At 44.6% G+C, this 19,804-nt stretch overlaps 1 protein-coding gene across 1 annotated transcript; it reads left to right on the forward strand.

Annotated features, from left to right (window-relative positions):
- Positions 1-14,300: 14,300 nt before the first annotated feature.
- On the forward strand, positions 14,301-14,660 carry LOC142588582 (uncharacterized). Its single transcript, XM_075700419.1, has one exon. It carries the CDS (start codon positions 14,301-14,303, stop codon positions 14,658-14,660), a length of 360 nt encoding a protein of 119 aa, XP_075556534.1.
- Positions 14,661-19,804: the final 5,144 nt, after the last annotated feature.

Here is a 19,804-nt window from a genome sequence, read left to right on the forward strand (position 1 = left end):
ACCGACAGTTATATTTGATGGCTGCTCTTCCTGCCTCTTGGTATATGTTTCGCAGAGCACGCTATTTCTAGATATCGCTGCAAAAGCTATCTGCGTAGACTCAGGTCTGCCATCTTGCAATTGACATTTTTTTTTCTGAATATTTTCAAAGCTGCTAGTGCTGCGAGCGAGTACACACTTTGTTGCGTTTGCGTTCCCGTGGGTTCAGTTGTGTGCTCAGGCGTGACATTCGCGCAAACCGTACAAAAGAAATCATTAGAAGTGGGGGGCGGTCACATTGAATGTAGGGAGGAAGTAGTGCATTTAATATTATTATTATTATTATTATTATTATTATTATTATTATTATTATTATTATTATTATTATTATTATTATTATTATTATTATTATTATTATTAATATTATTATTATTCCAAGATACTGTCAGGTCCTGGTGTGATTGTAACAGGGGTGGGTACAATAACATGTTTTTACAGAGTTCTAATGAATATAGTGATTATCCTTCTGAAACATTCAAAAGAAGTTCGCAGAAAGTCAGTGCACTCACATTGCTATCACCTTCGTAGGCTTATTTTTGTAAGCATGCTCCCAAAAATCCTCTGTGGCAGGAGAGGTCTTATCTGCGCGAAAATCACAATGTTGCGAATAACAAAGGTACAATAAAACATTTTAGTGCCGACAGGCGTTATTGGTACCTGCGTAAGATATAGTAAACGCCACTTAACCGGAATTTGAAGGGACAGGAGAAAGTGTTCTTGATGGGAGATTCGTCAAGATTGATGGCAGTAAATCCAACAATATTGGTTTGGAAAGAGCCCATTGCTTTGAGTTTATTGTGGTGAAAAAAAAAGTTTATTGTTTTTTTGGGTTTGAATATCGCTTTGCATCTTTTTTGCAGTGCATGCACGAAAGCTTTATGAAAATTCCTGCGCAGGCCTCGCATGTCAACTTAGCACTGAATATTTTTAAATACAGGGTTTCTGTCTGGTCTGAAATACTAAAGGGCACTGTAGCATTAGAACAAAGGCCGTAATTATCTCTAGAATTACGGATTTTGTCACGAACATCTCCTCTGTGCAGCTAACGAGAGTATCAGCTAAAGCCCTATATATTTGCAATGTTTGCTAAGCAGTCCTGGATCCCTCACTATAACCTTCTTCGGTCTCGACTCCTTTGTCATCCTCCTGAGGAATTACGTGCCTATCCAAGCCCTCTTGGTGAAAATGCTTTTGGAACTAATGCACCTTAATACGTCCCAACCTGCCCGCAGCTACTGCATGGAATTTATTTCTTGTGGATTTAGCGTCACCATTTAACAGAGTGGTCTTCCTTTTCTGGTTTCATATGACATAGAAAGGCCGATCTTGTAGGTTGTACTTTCGGATTATGTTTTGTTTAAGCAAAGGTATCTAAAATGTCTTCTGTTTTCCCGAAGTTTTCTGAATGTTGTGACTTTGAGAACGAAACAGAATAGATACTCTCGTTTCGTTTAATCTGCTTTTCCGTCTAGGCGAGTTTGGTTGGGCCGAAGCTCGCTGTAGTTTAAAAATTCTTGCCATCCTTGGAGTAAATGGGGAGACATTTTATCGTTCTTTTAATAGGCTCAAATTATTCTAAAGAGCGCACTTCGATGTACTCGCAGGACTTCAAGTTATCGCTGCCAGTGTAGGCCACCCTTGGCGAGTGCCTACAAATAATTTGGGTGAATTGTAATATAATTTGTTCAAGATAACTTCATGCCTTCTTTTACCATGCTTTGCAAAGGCTAAATCTCTAGCTCATATTCAAGAACGAGAAGAAAGGGTTTGCGCGGAGGGGCCTATATTTAGTATTCACATCATGCGAAGCCAAAAAAATGAAACCAATGAACACATAGAAAAATCACTGGTAAATAGTAATTGTAATAAATAAATGAACAAATAATGTCAATGAATGTGGATGAAAAAACAGCTTGCTACAGGCGGGGAATGACCCCACGTTTTCACATTAAGCGCGCGATGCTCTAACCAATCGAGCTACCGCGGTGCACTCTGCCCATCCACTTTCTGGGTATTTGTGTGTTACTACTATAACTACCGTTGGGAGCTTTATCGAGCGCCACCACTCACAAACGTTTGAGGCGGATTTGCACCTTCTTCTCTGTCACAGGCGTCACGAGTACGTGATCTTTCTGGGTGAAGGCAACTGGCCAGCAAACCCGCCCATGCTACATGAAGGAATCAATGTCACCAGATTCGAGATTATCGTTATAGAGAAGAACAGGGTTAACCGAGGGGTCCGATATTTATTATTCATATTGTAACGCCGCATCAGAGTAGCGTAGAAGAGAAGGAAGAAGATGCGTGAGGGTTTTGAGGTGAACGGCGGTCATGGAACGTCCTATGTCTTCCCTACCCTTTTCCCTGGAAATAAATCATTGTACATTCGTAACAGGTGGTGGAGGGGCTGGGCCCTAGATGCCCTGGACAACCAAGTCCTACAAGATATTCGAAGAAGCAGACACCTGCCAGAACTATCACCAGAGCCAACAAACGACGGACACCCAACCAGGTCGGTCAACAAACATAATCGAAGAATGCATCGTTCAAGCGAGCCAGACACCAAGTCATCCTAGCTACTCGACGCCGGAAGCATGTATACACTCAAGTAAACGAAATGAAGACATGGATGACTGGCTGAGACATTACAAGAATGTAAGTCGGCATAACGAATGGAGTAGGTCAGCGTAGCTTGTCAACGTTGCCTTCTTTCTCGCCTGAACCGCTCTGCTTTGGCTTAACAATCATGAACGTGTGCTGACCGCTTCGGAAACTTTTTTCCAGGAACTGAATGCCTGCTTTGGCGACTCCGATTCCAAAAAAAAAGAAAACGAAATACACACTTTCCCGGAGAGCCCAATTTCGTCGTTATACGTATACAAAGTATATTGAACAAATAATAATGCTATACGGAATTGTCAACGCGAACATGTCGGATTAAGACAAAGTGGGACATGTGTTAAAAGGAATAGCTGAAGACGTCTGCAATTTTTAATGGCGAAAGCATATCTGAACACTCCTTCCGAATTGAGGCAGCAATTTCTTGCGTTTGAACCTCTGAAGACCTGAAGGATCTTACCGTAATTAGGGCTCTTGGACGACGTCACCACGGTTGCAAGTATGGACGTCTCTGCCTGCGATGACATCACCTCGATCGTGTGTCGATTGCTTAAAGAAGATCTAGCACGATTTGAGGGAGTAGACGCTGGTTATCAGTGCGCGTGTGGTGAATGCATTCCTGAAACACCATCTTGGTCGCGAGTACATCGCATCGAGCGCCTACCACCTTCTGAAGAACCATACTTAATTAACACCAGCTTTCGCTCTCTCCCGACGAATCTGTCACCGACATTTCCTACCAGTCCGTCGTGACACTACGGAGTGATACCCAACACCACGAAGTGTTCCTGAGGAATACCGGATGCCACGACATTCTCCTGCGGAATTATAACCGGTATTACGCGTAACTGCTCCATTTAGTTTCAGCTGCGACCCGTCTCCTTCGCCTGTGGCATCCGAGGAGGTATATTGTTGCCACCGCCTGCAGCAAGCGCCAAGCCACGTGTTTCGGCGTATACAGCTCGTGTGCGCGAAGACACGCCCGCACCACTTAGACTCCATCCTCTGCGGCAACAGTGGTTGTACCAATCGCGCGATAAGTCCCCCGTCTTCGAGCGTGCGTGTGTGTGTGTGTGTGTGTGTGTGTGTGTGTGTGTGTGTGTGTGTGTGTGTGTGTGTGTGTGTGTGTGTGTGTGTGTGTGTGTGTGTGTGTGTGTGTGTGTGTGTGTGTGTGTGTGTGTGTGTGTGTGTGTGTGTGTGTGTGTGTGTGTGTGTGTGTGTGTGTGTGTGTGTGTGTGTGTGTGTGTGTGTGTGTGTGTGTGTGTGTGTGTGTGTGTGTGTGTGTGTGTGTGTGTGTGTGTGTGTGTGTGTGTGTGTGTGTGTGTGTGTGTGTGTGTGTGTGTGTGTGTGTGTGTGTGTGTGTGTGTGTGTGTGTGTGTGTGTGTGTGTGTGTGTGTGTGTGTGTGTGTGTGTGTGTGTGTGTGTGTGTGTGTGTGTGTGTGTGTGTGTGTGTGTGTGTGTGTGTGTGTGTGTGTGTGTGTGTGTGTGTGTGTGTGTGTGTGTGTGTGTGTGTGTGTGTGTGTGTGTGTGTGTGTGTGTGTGTGTGTGTGTGTGTGTGTGTGTGTGTGTGTGTGTGTGTGTGTGTGTGTGTGTGTGTGTGTGTGTGTGTGTGTGTGTGTGTGTGTGTGTGTGTGTGTGTGTGTGTGTGTGTGTGTGTGTGTGTGTGTGTGTGTGTGTGTGTGTGTGTGTGTGTGTGTGTGTGTGTGTGTGTGTGTGTGTGTTGTTTGTGTGTGTGTGTGTGTGTGTGTGTGTGTGTGTGTGTGTGTGTGTGTGTGTAGACGGTGAAAATACTACTGCTCTTGTCGATACGGGTGCCGCTATTTCTGTTATGGGCCTTCGCTTGAAAGATCGCTTAGGACAGAAACGTAGGTTCGCGTGCGATCGCAAAGAAATTTTTCGTGAAGTTGGAGGGCAAGCGTTGCGTCCTGTTGGTGTTTCTTCGGTTTTTGTTTTGTTGCGATTGGAGGACAGACCTTTAGAGCCGAGTTGACTTTGTTAGTCCATGCAACTCATGATGCTATTTTAGGCATACATTTCCTACGGGAATGCAGCGCTACACTTGACTGTGGGACAGGATGAATTGTACTACGGAGCACGTCGCCAATCACCATACTTGGTGATTTTCAGACCGATCAAGCCGCTGTGTTTTCGCTGTCGGAAAACGTGTTACTGCCCGGTCGGGCAGCCATGTTTGTTCCCGTGAGTTTGTCACGGGTCCGGATGAGCTCTCGCACAGCTCTAGCTTGATTATAACAATCTGATCAAGATAATTCGTTGGTCCCACGATCTATCGTTCAAGCCATCGACGGGCGCGCTTTCTTTTCTACGGAGTCTGTTACCTTGCCAGCCAGACTTAAGTTGGTAACATTTGTGGAGCAAGCCACAATTGATGTACGAACAGTTGCAGTTTCTTCAGACATCGGTCTACCATTTCCCAACTATTCGGATCACTTGCGACGTATGATCAATAAGTCATTGTCGTATTCCGAGCAGGCGGTGCTCCAACAGTTGCACGCGTGCTACACGTCATTATTCGATTTTATTAACCGCGAGCGTTCTCGGATGTTACGTGGAACGCTTTAGATATACTGGATAGGGGCAAGTTGGTATACCATAATGCAGGTCATATATGATGCCTATTCCGATGGTAGGATATACAAGAACTATGCGCAAAAGAATGCTGTTTCCGACCAATTTTAGTTTGACGTTTTCATGCTTGTGTAACACAAAATAGGAAGATAAAAATTTGGCACAAACACTTAAGACTGCTTACTTGTGCGACTGCTTACGCGTGCACACTTTGCTGTTCATACTAGAGAATTGTGGCTCTTAGCCTCACTTTGGCAGTTCTGAAGAGATTTGAGGAGGCTTATTCCAATCAATGGACGAGAGAAATTTTAGTTTTCCAAAATTTCAGCTCCTGGTAAGGAGAGTCAGTATAGAGTGAGGAGGAATGTCAGAAAAATACTTGCTTCTTTAAAGAAATGAACGTCAAAGTATGATTATGTGCTGACCAGCACGCCTGATTACACTGCAAATTTTACAGCCTTGGTTGCTCCGTTTTTTGTGTTATACTTTGCGCTTTATCTGAATGTGTTGTTATGGTCAGTGAAAATTCAGTACTTGTTATTGTTTGTCACTCTAGCTTCGCTCACTAGCTGTTAGGTCTGGTGCTAAATATTCGGCAATATCATTTGAATGTAGCTTGAGTGTCTCAAATTTACGTGGCCGGAAAGCTCAAGGCACATTAGGCAGCATTCAGATTACGTCATCAGGATGCTGTATTGATGTTGTACCAATATTAAGAATATGCTGTTTAACGCTACCATAAGGATACGTCCCAAAGTAGTCCGTTCATCAAAAAAGAGAATATTAGCAGCTTGTAGTTAAGCTTATGCGCAGACAATAGCACACCTTCAGACAACGCTTCAGTAACAACGGCTTACGCAAGGGGAGATGTGGCAGAGTGCTGTGTGCAGTGATTCTATCGAAGTTTCACCCTGAACACGTTCAATAAGGTATTGTTTTTCATTCACGTAAACTACAACTTCATGTGGTGACAAACTATTTATTGTCTTCTTCAAGGAAAATATATTACGGCATGACGTTCACTAATGCGTAGGACTTCTGCGTACATATGATCTAATGACGCCCTAATATGAAACAAAGGCACATAACAAGAATGACAACGATTTTCACAATTAAACTTAATAACATTTGCGGTTACACGTGATCTCACCAGGTTGTTATTGCGAAACACGCCGCAATGGGAGACCCTGGGTTAAGTTTGACTACCTTGGTTTCATAAACATGCCCACAATGCACTCTATCCAGGATTTTCGGCATTTCGCACGCTTCTTGTGTACAATTACGTATAAGAGTACATCGCACAACAGGAACACACTATAGAAAGCCAGCGTTAACTTGCAACTAATTATTTTTGGGATAATCCAGTGATTCGTACAGGTGACCAAAAAGTAATACAGCCATAAGGCCACATAAAAAGCGCTTGAACCACCTTGAAACCGCATTGCAGGTGTTGCGGTGGACCTTCTCCTAGGCCTGACAAATAGTCTAAGGCGTCGTCGATCTACAGCAAAGGGTTAATAATACTTTCAAATTATCTTCTACGACCGGTGATAATTTACACGGAAGTGTATGGAACCTCCCTTCCTTTAGTGCGTTAGCATTCTTTGGGAACTTCACGCACTTTTGAGTGACTATCGATCTATGTATATGATGGTATTTCGGCCTACCCGGGTTGCTGGGTAGTTCGTGGCTGGATGGGTAGCACATCAGACTCTAGTAATGAGATAGCAGAATTTGAAACCAACCATGTGATTCACTTGGGTCTGTGAGTATCCGAAAATGTGTACATACCTGCAGATCTTCAACAAACCTCTAACAAGCCGACAAGGGCCATTGAAGACGCGGCACATGATAGGCACCGTTGTTCGAAGGAACTGTGTCGCTGACCTGGAGCACTGGGCATGCGCTGCTCGGCCTTTGCTGGCTTCCAGTGAACCTCTTTGATGTCAACTTGGGTCAATTGATATACGTCAGTTGTATAGCGTCGCCCTACTGTGACAAAAAGATGGGTTAAATTTATCTGATAGTGAGCTGAATTTAACCCACCTCACAAGGCGTCCTCACGGACAGCAACCCGATGCATTTGCAGGTTGCGCCACAAACCAACTGGATATGTGCAGCTTTTTAATGAACGCCTTTCCCGTCAATGCCTTAGCGTGCTGCAGCATGAATGCACTTGACATGTGCCACTCTTCAATAAATGTTTCGCCAACTTGCTCACGGACTTGTGTGATTAAATGCTGGGCAAGTCAGGGAAGTATTCGTAGTGTTAGCAGGCGTCAGCATGTCATGATTCTCCTATTGAAAGCCAAGCGCGGACTTCTCGGCAGCGCCACTATATGGCCCAGCGTGTCATTAAGGAAGAGCGAGAGAACAGCCCCGTTGTTTCATGACGTGTTGCTCTGCATTTGAGCTCATGGACGCGTCACGCATTTTCGAGGTCACGCGCAGGTTTCGCCGTGGCGGCGCTAGATTGTGTCGAGCTTTGTTAGGGAAGAGCGCAATAGGAGTCCCGGTGTAGCACAACCGTCATACAGTGGTAGTACATTCATTTGCGATATTGATTCAGTGTTAAAGCATTACCGTCGACAGGCACTATGAGCTGGGTTCTGGCCAAATTTCTTTAACTAAAACAAGTGCGCATGGCCATGGCCTTGGCGGTGAGGTTCGGAGTGTGCGCCTCCAAAGAAAGCATGGTTAATGCTCCTTTCATGCCGTCACATTACTTCTGATTCGCGCATTTCGTCCTGGCAACGTAACGGAATAACAAGTGACGCAATCTCCGTCCCTTCTACCGTTCACAAATTATGATTTGCTGCAGCTCTCCCTGGTTCAAGGTTTTGAGATAATAAGTGTCACGTTGGCAGTTACCGACACAATGTAAAGCAATAGTGTGCATTTTTATATTGTTTTCATCATACGTGTCTTTATCACATCTGGAATGGCTGTAGTCTTTATGAAGATTTACACGCGATCCATGAGAAAGGTCAGTTAGGAGGTGTTGATTTTTGGATAGTCTCTTTTTCGATCCCTTGATTCGGTATTTGAAGCTGGCAATAATTGCTTTAGAAACCTTGGTTGTTGGGAGATCTTTCGGGTCACTGTTTTGGAAAATTGCTCTTTGGGAAATGAAGCTTAAAAACGACGTCGCTACCTGTAAGACCAGAAACCACGGACAGTCAACAGACCATCCGTGCCTTGCTAGTCGAGAAAGCCCATTGATCTAAGTGTGGCCGAAAACAAACATAAAAACTAAGAAGTTCACCAGCTCTTTCACATGGTACTAACAAACGCCGACTCCTACAGTGAAACACCTGGGAATGCTGCAGTTAGAAATGTTAAATGGACTGTACTGCTAAATGCTAAATGACACGCCCGCAACACCACTAGAGGCACCCGTGGTGATGGCGGTGTTGTAAGGCATACCGTAGCTGCCACTCCGATATTTCTACAACGCTGCTGCTTTAGTTCGCTCAGTTGCAGTATCGCTTCATTATGACGTCCCCGCGTTCACTTAGACCACCACTGGAAAAGCTGTAGAAGCACAGCCATATTGGTCAATGTTTCTTGAAGGGACAGGCTGTGTCGAACACGTTCTGTAGCGTACTGCTGCGTAGCACGAGTTCAAAAGTCCAATGCCCCACCGCGGTATCCTTCTTTAGATAGGGGGAGGGGAAGGAGAGAAAAACGTTTGCATTTAGATGCATTTCAATGTAAAAACCCAAGATTGATAAAAATTTGTACGAAGCCTTCCAATACCAGGACCTACTTAGTTTGTCTTCCTTTGGAAATTTGAACACCACCTAAGCTACACAATAGGATCACTATTAAATCAGACGAAAACACTTTGTGCTGTCTGACAATGCGGAAGACGTAGCCAGACTCTTCGTGGACGAAAAGGTATTGCATCACAGTACAATGGAAGTCTTCCGCATACACCACAAGACCAAAGCTACTAAATTCAGCCAATTACCAATTTGAGCATTAGAAGAACAACCGCATTCTAACAACGCACGAGAGGCCTTGCTTCGCGAACTGTTCTTGCGCACGTCAGGTTACAATACAACATTCCATAGCAAGAGACAACCCGCACATCATTTATTTTTTTTTTTTCATGTCATAGGCCTCGATTAATACCATGATAAGCACAATAATATTGAAGTTTGCGAAGGACGGCAGCGTGAACGTTGAAATCAGCATTTTCCTTAAGTGGAGGTCAAAAAAGCATTCCAGTTGAGAGACGCCAAACACTACGACGTGACGAGCACGAGTACTGGCTAGATGATTGTGCTTGAACATCGACAGAGAAGCGGCATGGAAGACTTTGGAGGACGAAGCTATGGCACTACATCTACAAGGATTAAAGAACAAGTGTTTGTGATAGTCTGGATTTTAAGAAAATAAAGGACGATCTGACTAAATGCCAGCAATACTACTCATAATAAAGTTGCCCACGTAGTGTGCTTGAAAACTTTGTTGTTATTTACATTTCTGAATTCTAGCGTTACTTGTCCACACTTGTCCATATTTGCGCCACAAAAGAGGGAGTACGATTATCATCCTTGAGAATCGCAGTTGCTGAAATGCAAGCAGTGAAGCAACGAAAACGATTGAATTCGGAAGCTGCGGTTGTTGAGTGCTACAGGATCTATGAAAGCATAAGCGGCAGGCAATAGTACTTGCTCGAAGATGTCACCTGGCTTGGGTAATTACATGGCTAGACATGTTCGATTATCCCGAAAACCCTTTGAAATTATCCGCGAGAAGCTTCCTCTTTCAGTGCAACGTATCTCATTCCGTTTTCTTTTGATGTAGCCTTCTCTTCTTGCGCATTCATAAGAGGTTCTCGTCAAACACCCTTAACTAGATTGTCACTTTGTAACTGCAGAATTGAATCAATTCTAGGGTTCTTTGCACCAAAGTCACAATCTTCTTATCCGGAAGCGGTAATAGGCTACTGCGGATTTATTTTCACTACGAGGAAATCAACCTGATATGTTGGAATTACAGATGAAAACTAAATATGTAATGCTTCTCTATGCCCCACGCGATCAACAGTGATACCGAATGGTGTAGCTAATTATCGAGAATGATATTGAGCACTAAGTTACTTTTGTGAGCTTGTGAGGGTCAATTAATGCGTTATCGTTTTAAGGAGTGAGCACAGGAGAGTCGAAGAATGTATATTTATTCACGGGATAATGCCAACGCAGACCAGCTCAAGCTGACCCAGAGAGCTGAGAAGATGGCAACAGCTAGCGCAGCCCTGAACCAGGGGCGCCGATTATTAGCGATTATTCTGAGTATTCTTCTAATACATTTTATCATTGTATCAATCGGTATGAATGCTTTTGGTACGTTCATGTTCTTTTCTGCGTTTTGATCAGTTAACGTGCAAGTTGTCCTGAACTGACGTGTTGGCGTTCGCTGCCTATCACATGACTAAAGCAAGCCACATGCATTGTAATCGACATAACTCTTACCAAAGCAGCGAATAAGCATTGGGGGCAAGGAATTCAGCTTCAATATTGCGCACAAATATTTGAAGGCTGCTGAGACAGCGGCAGAAATTTGCTGCCGTGCTGAGACGGAGTGTTGTGAAAATCAAGAATACCATTCACTTGCTGTTAACATCGGAAATGGAAAGACATTTTCTTGTACATAGAGAGTCCGACATGGTAGGCCGTCGCGCCATCGAAGAAAAGTCCATCTCGCATGGCGCCGATGTAGCCAACTTATCGCTTTTTCCACTGGATTTAACAGTTTTGTCGCTGCCTCAGGGGAAAATTTATTATGTTGCGGGCGGCGGGATTTTAGGCGATTCTCAGCTGACGTTGGGTCTTTGGTGGTACAGAAACACAACCTTTTTTCGAAATAATTCAATATTCACATGTTCGAAACATGCAGCTAATCGACAGTCCTTTGGGAGCAAGTAATAAGATACTTAATTTTCGCTCGCTGAATGTAATTAAATCAATGATGAGAAAGAGAATATACACTCGGCTAAAAAATGCCATAATTACTGTGCGGGATAGTCTCTGATGAAAAGAAAAATGCTGATCAAGCCATATGCCTCAGGGAAAATGTTTTCGCAAGATCTGCATGGTAGAGGCCTATAGTGTCGGAGATTGCAGCTACCGTACACCTATCTACGCCAACCAACAAGCACACAGGACACGCGGCCATGCCACGATGAACCAAAGAACACATCGCTGTAATTTTTTTCACAACTGAGTAGTTAAACGTGTCTTTTGGCCAGTTATTGTAGTTTAGTTCGTGGAATCATCTTTTTTGTTAGTGCCATGAGTACCGACGGACACTGGTTCTAGCGAAACATCTCCGGTTAACCTCCGGAGAAGATCGGGTAGGAAATTCATTATAGATAGGAGAAAACTACAAAGGGTACTACAGTGCGAAATTCACGGGTTTCAATAAAGATACGATGTCAGAATATAAGGTTAACTGCAAGTTGAGTTACTGAAGTGTCTCGAACAACTATAAATAATTAGAAATGACAGAGATGATCGGGTATGCAATTCAAAATTAATAAGGAAAATAAGAAAATATAGTTCGGCCGAAATTGATAGGTTTCATCATACTTATTGTTACGAACAGGCAGCCCGATGCACAAATGAATTTAAAACTATCTACATGGTGAAAAGGTACTGGTAATCATGGAGGTTGGTACAAAGTTCACAGCTGCAGGAGACCGTCTAGGAATTCCGCTTCGTCTCCCTGTTGCCTGGGCGGTCCTGTCCAAATGCACCATAATATAACCGCCAGGGGCTAGAGAACCGTCCCGACGCTTCATATAATGATAACGAGCTGGATGAACAGTGCGGTTTTAAACGGGACGTATGGACGACATCAGTTCGTGGCCGAGACAAGGATGGCGTGTCTTCAACAAGGGTATATCGTATTTACGGTAGGGCCCGGTACAACGTGACAGCTGTTTTTCGGACTGGCCAGCATGGCATCTTCGAGTCCACATCAGAAATATATTTCCGGGAGAGAACTGAAGATTGCGGCGACGAATGTCGCGGTGTGCCTTTCTTGACGCCGGAGCAGCGGTAAGTCGATCACAGGCCACCTGACGACGCATACGAGCCCGACCAACGGCGTCATTCGCATATTCTGTGGCATAGCCCCTGGTGATTATTTTACGGCTCCTTTGGACAGGGCCGTGCGGGCAAGAGGGCAACAAGAGGAAGTGGCAGACTGTCTCCCGGAGCTGTGAACTTTGAACCGATGTAGCAAAGTGTCAAAAAGCAGAGCGGGATGTGACAAAACAATAGGAAGGAAGGCGAGAAACGTATTTATAGCACGATTGAATCTGTAGTCACGCCTCAACAGTAATCCCGTGATCTGTTACGTCACGTTGGCTTCACTATAATGTAACTAGCGCAACGACCCTTGCATTGCCTGGAAAACTTGGAAAAGAGTTGCTGCTGTTTTCCACTGCTACGCAATTGAACAAGCAGCCAAAAGACGTTCAAGCAGCCACGTGGCTAGTTACCGTAGGCGAAGAGGCTAGGAAGTCGTACAGTACCTTCAAGTTCGAGGAAGCGGACGACAGGAATGACGTTGAAGTTCTGATTAAGAAATTTGAGGATCATTAACAGCCTGCAACGAACTTAACATTCCAAGAATTTTGTTTTGTTTCAAGGAACCAAAAAGAAGGCGAGACGTTTAACGAGTGGCCAACATAACTGCTGGTGTTAGCGAAGAACTGTGAATTTGGGGACCTTGACGACCGCATGTTGCGTAGCAAAATCATTATGGGCACTCAGGATAAGACCCTACAGCAAAGACTGATCATACAAAACCCGACGTACCAAAATTAGTCGACTTTTGCCGCGCGCAAGAACAAGGCAAATAGCATTTTCGTGAGATAAATGAAGCTACGGGCGCCAGCGAAGGCACCATAGTAAACGCGGTAGCAACAACAAAAAACGTTTGCTACAAATGTGGGGGTCAAATGCACCGCAGTGACACGTGCCCAACAAAAGGAAAAAAAAAACATGCCGGAAGTGCGGAAGGCTGAACCATTTCGCTCGAGCATGCAAGTCGTCCAACCTTCTGCGCAGTGCCAACCAACAAATAAGAGGGTTACGAGCCGGAGACGACGATTTTTTTTTTGCAAACGTTGACTATCGGTGCGGTAGCCACCGATCACTGGAGCGCAACGGTCTACATTGTGGGTCATCCTATCGCCTGCAAGCTAGACACAGGCGCCAATTGTTGTGCCATTTCAAGAAGGGACGTTGCAAAGCTTCCAAAGAAGCCTCAACAAGGCTGGAATGTCAAACTCACAGCGTTTTTTGGCCACGCAACAGCCGCGCATGCGAAAGTCCAGTTGATACTTTCAGCAAATAACAGAACCAAGGAACAAACCTTTTTTATTGTCGAACAAGACGTCCCTGCCACTTTGAGTGGTGCCGCCGCTGAACGTCTCGGCTGCATATACCGGATGCAAAACATGCAGCATCATCTATACCCGCCAGCGCAGCCTTTTGCAGAGGTCTACGAGGGACTCGGGCAGCTAAAAGATTTCGAGTACGACATGAAGCTCAAGCTAGACTCGGTGGGCGTCGTCGTTCTAGAAAGAAGAGTTCCTGTTGCTCTTCAGGACAAAGTCACGGCTGAGCTACAGCGTATGGAAGCACAAGGCGTCACAACAAAGGTAACCGAGCCTACGGAGTGGTCTAGCCATGTGGTTACATTTGTTAAGAAGAATAAGGTTACAATTTGCCTAGACCCTACAGCGCTTAATAAAGTGCTGCTGCGCGAACATTACCTAATGCCAACCTTAGAAGACACAGCCTCGCAACTGTCCGGTGCTAAGTTCTTCTCAAAACTCGACGCAGCGTCAGGATTTTGGGAAATTAAACTTTCTGAATCAAGCTCTAAACAATGTACGTACATAGTTAGTACTAAACTATGTACGTACATATCGGTTTGTTCGAATGCACTTCGGCATTGCGTCAGCTCAAGAAATCTTCCAAGCAGCTATGCATCGCTTGCTGGATGGCTTACTGTGCGTATCCGTGGTAATGGATGACATACTACTTTGGGGCCGCACGAAGGAGAAGCAGGGCCACCACCTGTCGCTTTTGTTGGCACGATGTCTCGAAAACTACTTCAAGCTAAACCTGAAGGAGCGCACCTTTTTGCAAGCCGACGTCCGCTACCTAGGGCACATCCTTAGCACAGAAGGCCTCCGCCTGGACCCTGGTCGAGCGAACGAAATACTGGAAATGAAAGAGCCAAAGAACAGTAAGGAACTCCAAGTCTTTCTAGGCATGATGAATTATGTACAACGTTTCATTCCTAACATGTTCGTCATGAATGCATCACTGAGAACATTGCTGCGCATAGACATTGCCTGGGTTTGGACCGAGGCTCAGCAATGAAGTTATGAAATGTTGTGTGAGGGCTTAGTAAATGAACCAATTCTTTCCTTTTTCCATGCAACTGAGCCGGTCACCCTTTCGGTCGACGCGAGCCAAATGGGAGTTGGTGGAGTGCTTATTCAAGACGGCCGCCCCGTCGCTTTTCCGTCACGTTCACTAACAAAGGCGCAGCAACGCTACGCACAAATTGAGAAAGAAACATTGGCAATTGTGCATGGCTGCATCAAGTTTCATGATTACATCTTCGACCAGGAAAGCGTAACTGTCGAAACTGACCACCGCCCCTAGGAGCCGATATTCAGCAAACCATTGTATCAGTGTCCACTTCGCCTACAGCGCATGCGTTTCACTTTGCAGCGATATCCTATTAAGCTGATCTACAAGCCAGGGAAAGAGCTGTTTATGGCTGACGCCTTATCTAGATTACCTAGCAAGCAACTCTTGCAAGAAGAAACTGAGCAATTTCAAGTAAATGTGCTTGATTACATTTCAGCTTCGCAACAGCGCCTGAGGGATCTTCTGGCGGCCACCAATGGAGATCCTGCTCTTGTCAAGCTTCGAGGTTACGCCGAAAAAAGCTGGCCAGAAGGAAGCTAGGTGCCCGAAAATGTGCGTCCGTACTGGTCCTACAAAGAAGAGCTGCACGCGCGAGACGGCCTTGTTTTTCGCAGCAACAGGGTAGTCATACGATCTTCAAAAAAGCGCGAAATTATGCTGCTGCTTCACGCTGCGCACCCGGGAGCGGAAAAGATGAAGGCACGGGCAAGAGACGTCATGTACTGGCCAAATATGTCCCATGACATAGAGAAGTTTTGCAAAAATTGCGCTGTCTGCCAGAAATACCAGCCGCGAAACGCGAAAATGTCTATTTACTGCCACGACTTCGCAAAGCTGCCCTGGTAATTTGTTCGCATGGAACTGTTATTTCATGAGGGTCGTGAATTTGCCGTAATTGTGGACTTTTATTCTTTCTTTTTTTGAGATCTGCGAACTCCGTCAAAGCACTGCTAGCGCTCTGGCGTCATGGTGCGCAGAGCTGTTCTCCACACATGGCTTACCGCTTAAGCTCTGCAGTGATAACGCACTACCAAGGCAAGGTTCGTTGACAACAGACAGTGTAGAAAACCATCAATGACATTCTAGAAACTTCGGACACATTCAAACGCCTCCTGCGCTGCGGGATAACATTTCTTAATCGATGAAACCCGGTCACTCAATAAACAAGTACTCGTGTCAGTAATAATTGATTCATCTAACTTTATTGCTGCATTTTACACAGAGAAAACGCCAAGAAAACAGACAAAAGCTTCTCATACCACCCCTTGACATGGTTCACATATTCTGTCCGATGTGTTAGACAGTATTTAGCCGAATTTCAAATTATGTCGAAAATGTCAAACATTGTAACCATCACAAAGTAGGAGCTAACGTCGCATTTATCGGACAATAAGTTCGACACCAGCTCTCAAGATATTGAAAACCAAATTAGGGAGTGAGCGCGCATTATCAAAAACGAAAAAAAAAACATTGGTCAAGCAGAAAAAAGTACGATTAAATTTTTTTCCTCTAACACAAGATCTAAGAAATCTAATTTCGATTTGTTTTCTAATCATGAATTGTTCTACAGGATAATTAGAGGCGTGGTTATAAAGCATAGGCTGCTTAACCCTTCTGGTGCCGTCTCTCGATTTGAAAGCAAAGAAAAACGTTGATTCTGACTTTTTCACGCATTCCGGATCGAACATGGACTCTTCAGCAGTGCAACACATGAAATAATCAAATTTGATACATGTGGAACTGGCAATATGACTGGCTATTCCAGGAAACGAGGCAAATTGATAGAACTTTTTATTTCTGAAATAAGCAATAAGACAATCTTGTTTCGAAGTCCAGCGGAAGTCGAAATAGCTGTTGATAAACGTGATGAAGAGAGGTAGCTATATAAGTAAGGTTGGCAGTTAGTTCACATCGGTGGCTTCATTACAATTCGAATAGTTTTACGGCTAAGCCATGCATATATTTTAAACTCTTTTCGAAAATGTTCAAGATGTCCGAATATAACTCGCTAACTTCTGGATCTGCGAAGTCAGTGAAGTTCTAACTGACGCGCAGCTGCAATCGTGAAATTAGAACTCCTTTTCGGCATTTGTATTATATGGCAAGACCATTATATGCAGCAGTTGGTAGGCTTTTGTCCTGTAGAATGTGTGGCACTACTCGCTTTGTCAAATTTGTAAGATTATATGTAAGTCCGGACAGGCCGTCATTGGAATCTGAACCTGGCAACGTTTAACGTTAGAACGCTATCTAGTGAGGCGAGTCTAGCAGTGTTATTGGAGGAATTAGAGGGTAGTAAATGGGATATAATAGGGCTCAGTGAGGTTAGGAGGACAAAAGAAGCATATACAGTGCTAAAAATCGGGCATGTACTGTGTTACCGGGGCTTAGCGGAGAGACGAGAACTAGGAGTCGGATTCCTGATTAATAAGGAAATAACTGGTAACATACAGGAATTCTAAAGCATTAACGAGAGGGTGGCAGGTCTTGTTGTGAAACTTAATAAGAGGTACAAATTGAAGGTGGTACAAGTCTATGCCCCTACATGCAGTCATGATGACCAGGAAGTCGAAAGCTTTTATGAAGACGTGGAATCGGCGATGGGTAAAGTCAAAAGAAATACACTATACTGATGGGCGACTTCAATGCCAGGGTAGGCAAGAAGCAGGCTGGAGACAAGTCAGTGGGGGAATATGGCGTAGGCTCTAGGAATAGCAGAGGAGAACTATTAGTACAGTTTGCAGAACAGAATAATATGCGGATAATGAAACACCTTTTTCCGCAAGCGGGTTAGTCGAAAGTGGACGTGGAGGAGCCCGAATGGTGAGACTAGAAATGAAATAGACTTCATACTCTGCGCGAACCCGGGCATCATACAAGATGTAGACGTGCTCGGCAAGGTGCGCTGCAGTGACCATAGGATGGTAAGAACTCGAATTAGCCTAGACATGAGGAGGGAACGGAAGAAACTGGTACTCAAGAAGCCAATCAATGAGTTAGCGGTAAGAGGGAAACTAGAGGAATTCCGGATCAAGCTAGAGAACAGGTATTCGGCTTTAACTCAGGAATAGGGCCTTAGTGTTGAAGCAATGAACGACAATCTCATGGGCATCATTAAGGAGTGCGCAATAGAAGTCGGTGGTAACGCCGTTAGACAGGAAACCAGTAAGCTATCGCGGGAGACGAAAGATCTGATCAAGAAACGCCAATGTATGAAAGCCTCTAACCTTACAGCTAGAATAGAACTGGCAGAAATTTCGAAGTTAATCAACAAACGTAAGACAGCGGACATCAGGAAGTATAATATGGATAAAATTGAACAGGCTCTCAGGAACGGAGGAAGCCTAAAAACAGTGAATAAGAAACTAGGAATAGGCAAGAATCAGATGTGTGCGTTAAGAGACAAAGCCGGCAATATCGTTACTAATATGGATGAGATAGTTCAAGTGGCTGAGGAGTTCTATAGAGATTTACACAGAACCAGTGGCACCCACGACGATAGTAGAAGAGAGAATAGCCTAGAGGAATTCGAAATCCCACAGGTAACGCCAGAAGTAAAGAAAGCCTTAGGAGCTATGCAAAGGGGGGAGGCAGCTGGGGAGGATCAGGTAACAGCAGATTTGTTGAAGGATGGTGGTCAGATTGTTCTAGAGAAACTTGCCACCCTGTATACGCAATGCCTCATAACCTCGAGCCTACCGGAGTCTTGGAAGAACGCTAACATAATCCTAATCAATAAGAAAGGGGACGCCAAAGACTTGAAAAACTATAGACCGATCAGCTTACTGTCCGTTGCCTACAAAGTATTTACTAAGGTAATCGCAAATAGGATCAGGAACGCCTTACACTTCTGTCAACCAAAGGACCAGGCAGGATTCCGTAAAGGCTACTCAACAATAGACCATATTCACACTATCAATCAAGTGATAGAGAAATGTGGAGAATATAACCAACCCTTATATATAGCTTTCCTTGATTACGAGAAAGCGTTTGATTCAGTCGAAACCTCAGCAGTCATGGAGGCATTATGGAATCAGGGTGTAGATGAGCCATATGTAAAGATACTGGAAGATATCTATAGCGGCTCCACAGCCACCGTAGTCCTCCACAAAGAAAGCAACAAAATCCCTATAAAGAAAGGCGTCAGACAGGGAGATACGATATCTCCAATGCTATTCACAGCATGTTTACAGGAGGTATTCAGAGGCCTGGAGTGGGAAGAATTGGGGATAAAAGTTGATGGAGAATACCTTAGCAACTTGCGATTCGCTGATGATATTGCCTTGCTTAGTAACTCAGGAGACCAATTGCAATGCATGCTCACTGACCTGGAGAGGCAAAGCAGAGGGGTGGGTCTGAAAATTAATCTGCAGAAAACTAAAGTATTGTTTAACAGTCTCGGAAGAGAACAGCAGTTTACAATAGGTAGCGAAGCACTGGAAGTGGTAAGGGAATACATCTACTTAGGGCAGGTAGTGACCACGGATCCGGATCATGAGACTGAAACAACCAGAAGAATAAGAATGGGCTGGGGTGCGTTTGGCAGGCATTCTCAAATCATGAACAGCAGGTTGCCACTATCTCTCAAAAGAAAAGTGTATAACAGCTTTGTGTTACCAGTACTCACATACGGGGCAGAAACCTGGAGGCTTACGAAAAGGGTTCTGCTGAAATTGAGGACGACGCAACGAGCTATGGAAAGAAGAATGATGGGTGTAATGTTAAGGGATAAGAAAAGAGCAGATTGGGTGAGGCAACAAACGCGGGTAAACGACATCTTAGTTGAAATCAAGAAAAAGAAATGGGCATGGGCCGGACATTTAATGAGGAGGGAAGATAACCGATGGTCACTAAGGGTTACGGACTGGATTCCAAGGGAAGGGATGTGTAGCAGGGGGCGGCCGAAAGTTAGGTTGGCGGATGACATTAAGACGTTTGCAGGGACAACATGGCCACAATTAGTACATGACCGGGGTAGTTGGAGAAGTATGGGAGAGGCCTTTGCCCTGCAGTGGGCGTAACTAGGCTGATGATGATGATGAATGTTTTATCGTCCACATAATAGAGAAAAAGATCCCGTTAGTGTT

The sequence above is a fragment of the Dermacentor variabilis genome, chromosome 7 (genome assembly GCF_050947875.1).
Source record: "Dermacentor variabilis isolate Ectoservices chromosome 7, ASM5094787v1, whole genome shotgun sequence".
In the NCBI taxonomy this organism is placed as follows: domain Eukaryota; kingdom Metazoa; phylum Arthropoda; class Arachnida; order Ixodida; family Ixodidae; genus Dermacentor; species Dermacentor variabilis.

Bases quoted from the DNA above. Each gene is read 5' to 3' on its own strand.
- LOC142588582 (XM_075700419.1), top strand. From the start codon at position 14,301: ATGGATGACATACTACTTTGGGGCCGCACGAAGGAGAAGCAGGGCCAC.